The following is a 10133-nucleotide window of genomic DNA, read 5'->3' on the forward strand; positions in this document are numbered from 1 at the left end:
AGTAGGTCCATTGACATATGAATATGTATTCCACTACTTACTTACCAGAAATGTAAATTAAAACCACAAGGAGATACTAATAAAACACACACCAGGTTGGGAAAAAAACTGGAAAAGGCTTATGATGCCAAACACTGTCTAGTGTATTGATCTTACTCCTGGGCATCCGATGTCACAGGAATAAATATTAAGCATTAAAAGTAATGATATATGTACAGTTATTTTATTGCAGTGTTGTCAGTATGTGCTTCCTCCCCACACCAAAACACCTGAAACCAAAATGAATTACCATCAATGAGAAAATGATTTAATATATTGTGGTCCCTCTCTATCATGGAATAGTATGCAGCAGTGCAAAAGAATGAATCAGAGGTAGATTAACATTAACTGAGATAAATCAGATAGATTAAAATATATATAATATGATCTTCATTTTTGTAAAACAATAAAGGACTTTTTGAACATGATAGAATATAAAAAATGGTTTTTAAAATGCATGTCTCAGATGAGGGTAGAGGTAAAAGCAAGTGGGAGGCAGTAAGTATTAATAAAAGAATGCAATTCAAAGTAATCCCAATTATGTGAGAATATATGTACATAAAGTGTTGTATGAGAAGTTAGCAACAAACCCTTAACAGTTAACTCAAAGTGGTGAAATTTGGAGTGATGGCTACTTAATTTCTGAAATACTTAGGTAATGTTTGAATTTTTAATGACAGATATGCATTTGTGTAATGAGGAAAAGTAGGTGAATTCATCACAGGAAAGAAACAAGAATGCCTCTGAGGTTTCTTGTATAAGCAACAGAATGGATGGTGGTATTCATTCATTCATTAAACAAGTATTTTTTGAGCATATAAAATACACTAGGCACCATTTTATGTTCTAAGGATACAGCAATGAATAAAACAAAAATCCATCTCCCTAAAAGGATTCTAATGGTTGTCAGATTACAGATTTAGAATTCATAAGTCAAGACTGGAGATAATAGATATGGGATCAGAAAGCATATAAAATGGTGTTTTAGGCCTCCTTTCTTGAGTCTGATCACGTCCCACTGCAGACACTTTCCAGAGGAAGTGCTGAGAAAAAACAGGCAGCTGACAGAGGAGGTTGCTATGCAACAGATGGGGAAAGTTATCCAGCCAGGCAGAATTGATGTTGGCCCTTGGGGACCAAATGCTGCAGTACTTCCCAGCATTAGCTTCCTTTTGTATGTTGGCTTCTGGCAGGAGCTGATGCCAGAATAAATGTGAAAGGTACAAAGATGTACCTTGGATGTTTGGAAAGTATCAGTTTAGTTTGAGTCATTTCACATTTATGTAACATTTTCTGCCTTTTTAAGCCTCTCCATTCTGGAAGCACAGTTTGTGTCATTGCATAGGACCCCAGTAAGTGCTACTTGTCTTTCCCATTTTGCATGTTGAGAAGCCAGACTCAGAGAATTCCAGTGGCCTGAGTGGGCTCACACAGCTAGTGACAAACTGGCCCAGCACTCCATCCCAGGAACTGAGGCCCAGCCCTGGAAGGAACCAGGGCAAACATTCACTCTCAGTCGAGGCTTGCCATGATTCAGACACACAAGTACCTGAGCGTCCTGGCTGCTCTGGAGGGCACCAAGAAGGCCTCAGGGACATTTGTGCCACTTAGAGCAAAAGAGGCCTGACAGATCAGGGAGTGGACCCCAGAGAGCAATTTGCACACCTGGGTGGACCCACATAGAGCAGGCAGGGGTGGGGAGGGGGTGCTGGGGCCCCTTCCTGTGTTCTCCACGATGCAGAGCATGAGCTCAAGTTTGGGATGGACGTTGACAGAGTGGGGGAGGTTGAGTGAATCTGCTGCTCAAACTGAAGAAGTGAGGGTGCCTCAGTCCCTGAGCCAGCAATGGTGCAACATGGGTTTTAGGGTCTGGAAAACCAGGTCCACATTTTGCATTTTCCGTTTACTGACTGTCCTTGTCTAGTTCATGCAATATGTCTGTACCTCATTATCTTGATCTGTAAAGTGGAGATGCTGATATCCACTTTTCAGGGCTTCTGTGAGAGGAAAACAAGCCCCAGCATAGATCCTGCTGTTAAGTACAAGCTGTACCCATCCCTCCCCACCTCCCCACACAAAATAAATAGCTGGAGCTGCACAAAGGGCAAGAAAGTAGCTAATGTTTGAGTCCGGAAACTGTTGAGTGGGGAGGAGATCTTGTAGGGTCACATGGCAGGCACAGATTTTTTCTACCGCCATTAATGTATCCCTCTCTGGCCATTTTCCTAGGTGCCTAAATGGATGAGATTATTTTTAGCAGGAGCTTAGCACTTGTTGCAATTAGAGACCCTACACAGAGACCTCTTTAATAGTGACCTAAATGCTGCTAGACAAGCGGGTGGTTGATGTACGCTGACTGACAGGAGGGGCCACTAGAGGGGAGGGAAAGAACAGAGACGCATTGCGGAAAAGGTAGGGGGGCCGACGCGTGGGGCAAGGGGTGGGATCTAGAGGCACAGCGCATCTGTTTGGGGGAGGGGCCGATGCATACTGTCAACCTGGTTGGTGATGGGGTGGTGTGTTGGCAAAGGGGCGGGACTGCCTCCCACTGCACATGCTCAGCATAGCCTTCAGGGCGAAGCTTTTGTTGGGGAAGCGGGCGGGACTCTTATTTGGTCGATCAGGTCTTGCGCATGCGTACAACCATCTGAGGTGGTGGGTGGTATATTAGGCGAAGAGGCGGGGTCGTCTTAGCTGCCGCGCTGGCATTTTCTCCTGGACAAGGAGAGGGTGCGGCTGCTGAGAGCCGAAAACTGCAATCCCGATCCTCTGAGTCGTGAAGAAGGGAGGCTACGAGGGGGTTGGGGTTGGGGCCTGAGGCAAGGTGAGAATTAGCCCCCAGATAGGGCATCTTGCCCCCTGGTGCGGGCCCCCTATTTTTCATCCCGATCCCTTTATCCCGGATTCTTATCCCTTTTCCACTCCCCAAGCCCCGATTCACACCCCTCACCCGATTCTCCCTTATTCAGAATCCCTGTTCGCTGTCTAAACCCCTCCCATCGTTCAAAACCTCTACAGATTTCTCGACTTCGGTCTGTACTGTTATACGATTCTCATTATTTGAAAACTCCATTCAATTTCCCAAATGCGAATCCTAATTCAATCTGCCTGGATTCAGAATTCTTATCTGAATCCCGATTTGAAGCTTCTCTTCGTAGCTTCTCAGGATTCAGAACCTCCATCTGGACATCCATTCACTTTTCCCACTCCAGTCTGGCCCGTTCCTCTCATATTCAGCACCTCATCCGCCCCCACAATCAAACCTCAAACACCACCATCTCCCCAAATTCGTTCCTTCCCGTTTGCTCTCTAGTATAACGCTCCCCAAATTCGTTCCTTCCCGTTTGCCCTCTAGTATAACACCCAACTCCTCCTCCACACCCCCCAGGCTCTGCTCTTGCCAGAGAGACAAGAATCATGTCTGAGAAAATGGACTGTGGTGCGGGCCTCCTCGGCTTCCAGGTGAGATCTCCACTCCCCACCCCACCGTTTCCCTAGCCGACAGTTCCCCCGGGGCTCCTTTGGTTGTCCAGACGCTTGGATCTGATGTTGCCTTCTTGATGCCTAGATTCCGTCATTTTTCAAATTCCTATGGTTTAAGGTGTGTGTGTGGCGAGGGGGGCGGGTGTCATCCCTTTTCAGCCGTCAGTTCCCCTTCAGATAAAGGGGAGACCCTGTTAATAGTAAGGGCAATCTGCCCAGAGAATCCCGATTGAGTAAGGAACCTTCCCCCCGCCCCCCATAGTCCTGGCGCTTATGGAGCTCTCTGCCGCCCCCTCCCCCAACCTCCTGCCTCCACCTTCCCTTTCTCCCGCATTCCCCACCCCCTGAGACCCCCTTATTTTCCTCAACTCCTCAAGGCGGCACTCTTGTTCCACCTCCTCCTCCTGAGCTCCTACCCCAGGCTGCATTGCTCTGCTCTAACCTCACTCCTAGATCAGCAGCCCCCCTCCACACTTGTCCCCTCTCTTCATTTGGCCCCACTCCTTGTTTACCCACTGCCTCACTCAGCCCCTATCAGATGTTTTGTAACCCCTTCATGCCACTCAGGCCTCTAGATGTCTTACTCACCCTTCTCTTTTTGCATCAACCAGCCTCACCTTCCCTACACATTGTGCTCCCCACCTCACCCTTCCAACCCCACTTCGGGAGCCCAGAGATTTAATTTTTACCCCTTATTTGCAGGCTGAGGCCTCCGTAGAAGACAGCACCTTGCTTATGCAGACCCTGATGGAGGCCATCCAGATCTCGGAGGCCCCGCCTACCAGCCAGGCCACAGCAGCTGCCAGTGCACCGAATGCTAGTCCTCAGAGTTCACAGCCCCCAGCAGTCAGTGAGATGGCTGATACGCAGGCTTTAGCAACTGCCACTAAGCCTAAGACAGCCTTTAAGGTCCAGAATGCCACCACAAAAGGTCCAAATGCTGCCTATGATTTCTCCCAGGCATTTAATGCCAAGGAGACTCCCAACATTCTGCCTACAGCACACTTTAAGTCCCAAAATGCCCCCGCAAAGGGCCCAAATGCTGCCTATGATTTTTCCCAGGCAGCCCCTACCGGTGAGTTAACTGCCAACAAGTCAGACATGGCCTTTAAGGCCCAGAATACCACTACTAAAGTGGTCCCAAATGCGGCCTACAATTTCTCTCAGTCTCTCAATGCCAGTGAGATGGTCAACCCTCAGCCCAAGACAGCCTTCAAGGCTTGGAATGACACCACTACGGCCCCTACTGCTGATCCCCAGACCCAGAATGTTAACCCAGCCAAGATGGCCACTTCCCACACTGACATAGAGGCTGACCCAAGCCCAGGTATCTGTGAATCTGATGGTGCAGCTGCACAGACATCAGCGGATGGTTCCCAGGCTCAGAATCTGGAGTCCAGGACTATAATTCGGGGCAAGAGGACCCGTAAGGTGAGATCCCTGCTAGTTCTATTTTGCTTTGGGCTCTCTCCTTTCTTCTTTGAGGCGGTTCATTTGTTCTAAACAAGACAAAATTAAATATATATAACTGTATTCAGCTACATTGTAGGGGATGATAAGGTAAATATGATTCTTGTTAGTCCACAGACTAATGGGGAGATGAGACATGGACCCGTAATATATACAGTCTTTGTGTAATTCATTTTACATTTTAAAAGTAGCCATGTGTTAGATCTTGGCCTAGGCACATTCACGCAGGTTATCTCACTTACTAAATCTTCGAGGTACCTCATAGCAGCTAGGGATCATAGTTTCAGTTTTACAGAGAAGGAAAATAAGTCCCAGAGAGGTGAAGTGACTTGAGTGATTTGTCCAGGGTGGTACAAGCAGAGCCAGTGATGGACATAGGAAGAGGAGAAGCCTCAGGCCCCACCCTTGGGTTGCTCCTGGCCTGGTTCAGAGATGAAACTCCTGCCTGGAAGACAGTGAAAGACAAGCCCAGGACTCAGGGTGACCATTGGCTAGTAGGTCAGGCTGTCACTACAGGTGAGGGTTTTAGGGGGCCTTCCTGAAATAGATATGGTGAGGACATAGAAACACTTGGTAACCCTGACCTTCCTTTTCTTTGATAATGCAGATTAATAACTTGAACGTGGAAGAGAGTAGCAGTGGGGATCAGAGGCGGGCCCCACTGGCTCCAGGGACCTGGAGGTCTGCACCAGTTCCAGTTACCACTCAGAGCCCACCTGGCGCACCCCCCAATGTGCTCTGGCAGACCCCATTGGCCTGGCAGAATCCATCAGGCTGGCAAAATCAGCCAACCAGGCAGACCCCACCAGCACGTCAGAGCCCCCCAACTAGGCAGACCCCACCAGCCTGGCAAAACCCAGTTGCTTGGCAGAACCCAGTGATCTGGCCAAACCCAGTGATCTGGCAGAACCCCGTGATCTGGCCAAACCCCATTGTCTGGCCTGGTCCGGTTGTCTGGCCAAACCCACTGGCCTGGCAGAATCCACCTGGGTGGCAGACCCCACCTGGATGGCAGACTCCACCAGGCTGGCAAGGTCCTCCAGATTGGCAAGGCCCTCCCGATTGGCCACTACCCCCTGACTGGCCACTGCCACCCGACTGGCCGCTCCCCGCTGACTGGCCGCTCCCACCTGACTGGATCCCCACTGATTGGCCAGTTCCACCAGACTGGCAAAACCTGCGCCCCTCACCGAACCTGCGCCCCTCTCCTAATTCGCGTGCCTCACAGAACCTGGGTGCCTCACAGCCCCGAGATGTGGCCCTTCTTCAGGAAAGAGTAAGAACTGTAACTCCCCAGTTGCTTCTCCCCACCCACCCTCACTTCTTTTCTTTGTTGTATTTCTATCTATAATTCAATCAAGTGTTCTGTCAATATCTTATAACTTGAATGATTTCCTTTTTCCCTCTCAGGCTAATAAGCTAGTCAAGTACCTGATGCTTAAAGATTACACAAAGGTGCCCATCAAGCGCTCAGGTAGGCATTCAGTACCCTCTCCCAGAGATCTGCCCTTCCCCTCACCCCATTCTCTGTGGATATCTCTGTGCTTATATGTCCCCTCCCCTTCAATCCCCTCCTTCCATGGTTGAGTCTTCCTTTTTCACTTACTGTGCTCCCCTGGGCAGGGCTGGCAAAGATGTCACAGCTCTGTGGCCCCTGCTCAGCTCAGATGCTTCCTCCTCTCACCTACAGAAATGCTAAGGGATATCATCCGTGAATACACTGATGTGTATCCAGAAATCATTGAACGTGCATGCTTTGTCCTGGAGAAGGTGAGAAGGCAACCCTGAAGGACAGACTGATGGGGAAAGGTTTGCGAGGAGGGGCTTTGATAGATATTATGAGAAAGTCTTGGTTTAAAAGATTCATGGGATTCCTATTGGGAGTTTGATGCAAATCACAGGGAGTGAATGTGGGTATGCTTATGCTAGATTCTGTAATTTCATAGTCCGTTTTCTTGCCCCTGTAGAAATTTGGAATTCAACTGAAAGAAATTGACAAGGAAGAACACCTGTATATTCTCATCAGCACCCCTGAGTCCCTGGCTGGCATACTGGGAACGTAAGATGGGAAAGGAGGAGAGACATTGCCATTCTCAGTGGTGGTTTTTTCCTGGGAGTTTCAAGTAGATCAGGGTTCAGGATTCAGGGTCACATAGCAGGTCATGGGCAGAGTTGGGATAGAGTTGTCTCCTAGCTGAGGAATACTAGGAAAGCTGGATGGGTAAACGGCCTGGGGTGCCTGTGTAAATGGCTGCTGAAAATATGTATATATATTTTTTTTACTTCTTTAGGACCAAAGACACACCAAAACTGGGTCTCCTTTTAGTGATTCTGGGTGTCATCTTCATGAATGGCAACCGTGCCAGTGAAGGTGAGTGGCCGGGCCAGCAGCTGGGGGTTGGCTACCGCCTGATTTCCATGTTCATTTTCCATCCCTTGTCTCCCCTTGCCTCCCATTGCAGCTGTCCTCTGGGAGGCACTACGCAAGATGGGACTGCGTCCTGGGTATGATTGGGCTCTCTCATCTCTTGCCTGTTATATGATTCTTTGGCAACAGAGGATGGTTCCAGGATTGCATCAACCTGGTAGTCTAAGGGAATTGGTTTGGGGAGGTACAGAGCCCAAAGATGTGACCTGGGTGGATGGGGAAATAGTCCTGGTCTCTTCCTCTTCTCTTATCTCTGACTTCTGTGCTGGAAAACTCTTTTCTTTCCTTTGGGCAATGTCACAGTCTCTAATTATGGATCTCTCCTTTTTTTTTTTTTTTTTTTTGCTTTCAGGGTAAGACATCCCCTCCTTGGAGATCTGAGGAAGCTTCTCACTTACGAATTTGTAAAACAAAAGTAAGTGATGCCTAAGCGGCTTTGTCTTGTCCTCATGAATTCTGTGTGCTGGTCAGCCTCAGAAAGCCCTTCCCATGCTGCTCATTTCTTATATTAACTATACCTATGCATATGCACACATATATACTCAGGAGTATTTACTGAGTATATTCCTTGTGGCTAAATTTTCCTGCAGTATAGCTGTCTTGCAAGTGGAGCTTGTCCACCACGCCTACAGTAGATATTCCCAAGGCTGGGTTAGCAGAGGCTTTTCAATGGGCCTATCTGTGGTTCAGTAACAAGATTGTAAGAACCTGGAGTCAGAACTGTGGCAGAGGGGGTGAAAAAGTGTTGTCCTTTCTATGACTCTATATAAGTCATCCTCTAGTCCTAGGTGACTGGTGTAGAAACACAGGAATTTGAAGGCTTGATCATTAGAGGGTAAATAATCTGTGTTTTGGAATGAGACTGGAGGGAGTTGCTACCTGAAATCTGAGGTGTCAGAATCTCGGATTATTATGCATTGATGAACTCTGATTTTGGCTGGGTAGAAACAAAGGCCTTTCTCCTCTTTCTAAGGTACCTAGACTACAGACGAGTACCCAACAGCAACCCTCCTGAGTATGAGTTCCTCTGGGGCCTCCGATCCTACCATGAGACTAGCAAGATGAAAGTGCTACGATTCATTGCAGAGGTAATAGAGGAACAGCTCTAGACTTGATAGGTTAAGGGATGAAGTATGACTGGCTGGGAAAAGTCCAGAGCAGGAATGAGATCTTTCTTAGGTATTGCACATGGTAGGTGCCACATTATTGGTGGTATTTGTTGTTGTTACTATGTAAACAGTAGCACAAAGTAGGGTGCTAAGTATATAGTGGGTGCTTCATAAATATTAACTAATACTATCACGGGCTTTATTTTCTACTCCTCATCTCAGGTTCAGAAGAGAGACCCTCGTGACTGGACTGCACAGTTCATGGAGGCCGCAGATGAGGCCTTGGATGCTTTGGATGCTGCTGCAGCCGAGGCTGAGGCACGGGCTGAGGCGAGAACCCGCATGGGGATTGGAGATGAGGCCGTATCTGGGCCCTGGAGCTGGGATGACATTGAGTTTGAGCTGCTGACGTGGGATGAGGAAGGAGATTTTGGAGATCCCTGGTCCAGAATCCCATTTACCTTCTGGGCCAGATACCACCAGAATGCTCGCTCCAGATTTCCTCAGACCTTTGCCGGCCCCATTATTGGCCCTGGTGGTACAGCCAGTGCCAACTTTGCTGCCAACTTTGGTGCCATCGGTTTCTTCTGGGTTGAGTGAGATTTTGGGTAGGTATATCACTTTGGATTGGGCACTTAGGGTCACTGGGAGTTATAGAGTCCATGGGAATGTATTTATGTGCTCTAGCTGGGAGTTCTAGGAAACCCATGGTGATGAGATGAAGGAAGTATGGGGAAGCAGTATTTGTTATTTATATTTCTTACTACTTTTTGGTATATGCATTGATTTTTAATTTTTTTTTCTTTTTTATGTTCACAGATATTGCTAATACGTTGCAACTGTCTTTCCCCTGAGTGAGGATGAAGCCTCAGAATCCTTCTAAACGCAGCTATCTAGAGAGCCACATCCTGTTGACTGAAAGTGGCATGCAGGAAAAATTTATTTGCTGTTCCTTGTCTATTGCTTACCCCCTCCCTTGTGTGCTGTCAAGTTTTGGTATCAGAAATAAACGTTGAAACTGCAAAGTAAATTAGATGTGTTCCCTGTTTTTTTTGGGTTTAATGAAAAATCACCATGTTTGAATGGGAGAAATGGGGCCTCAGTACTAGCCTGAAGGGCAGATCCGTTTTCTAGCTAATGGATAGGGAAACAAAAGAGTGATTGATGAACATGAATGTTAAAGAGGTCTAAAAATAGGTATGGTATTAAATATCACTTAAGTGAATCATGTGATAGATATGCTGCTAGATGTTTTGGAGTGACATTGAAAGATGAAATGAGAGAGGGTGTAGGTGGTCAGACAGTTGCATTTAAGAAGACAGAGGAGGTAGAACTCCAGGTAATAATAATAGAGTTCAGAGAGTGGGTAGTTGAAGGGAAGGGAATATAGCTGTTCCTGGAGATAATGTTCTGGGGACTCAAGGGTGTTGGTTATATTATCCATGTGGAAAGTGAAATAACTCTTTGATGGGGGCAAGAATAGGAGCAGAGAACATGATGAACCAGGTGCCAAAGATTCCTGTGTGAGAAGAAAAGTCTCATACCTAATCACATTGCCTGTAAAGGAGTGGGCCCACTGATCCCCCCACTTCCATCCCCGCTGC

At 47.5% G+C, this 10133-nt stretch overlaps 1 protein-coding gene across 6 annotated transcripts in view; it reads left to right on the forward strand.

Moving 5' to 3' along the window:
* MAGED1 (MAGE family member D1) overlaps positions 1-9559 on the forward strand; it is a 79706-nt gene extending 70147 nt beyond the window's left edge. For 5 of the 6 annotated variants that reach the window (XM_059883365.1, XM_059883366.1, XM_024987906.2 and 2 more), the window contains 12 exons: positions 3428-3501; positions 4225-4953; positions 5600-6268; positions 6403-6466; positions 6683-6762; positions 6960-7051; positions 7284-7363; positions 7455-7497; positions 7773-7835; positions 8394-8508; positions 8752-9137; positions 9349-9559. In XM_059883365.1, the coding sequence (XP_059739348.1) occupies positions 3428-3501; positions 4225-4953; positions 5600-6268; positions 6403-6466; positions 6683-6762; positions 6960-7051; positions 7284-7363; positions 7455-7497; positions 7773-7835; positions 8394-8508; positions 8752-9129 (2387 nt within the window). In that variant the 3' untranslated portion in view covers positions 9130-9137; positions 9349-9559. Of the gene's footprint in view, positions 1-2731; positions 2864-3427; positions 3502-4224; positions 4954-5599; positions 6269-6402; positions 6467-6682; positions 6763-6959; positions 7052-7283; positions 7364-7454; positions 7498-7772; positions 7836-8393; positions 8509-8751; positions 9138-9348 lie in introns of those variants that run through there. The other variant, NM_001046125.2, reaches the window with a different exon arrangement.
* Positions 9560-10133: the final 574 nt, after the last annotated feature.

Source organism: Bos taurus, chromosome X (genome assembly GCF_002263795.3).
Source record: "Bos taurus isolate L1 Dominette 01449 registration number 42190680 breed Hereford chromosome X, ARS-UCD2.0, whole genome shotgun sequence".
In the NCBI taxonomy this organism is placed as follows: domain Eukaryota; kingdom Metazoa; phylum Chordata; class Mammalia; order Artiodactyla; family Bovidae; genus Bos; species Bos taurus.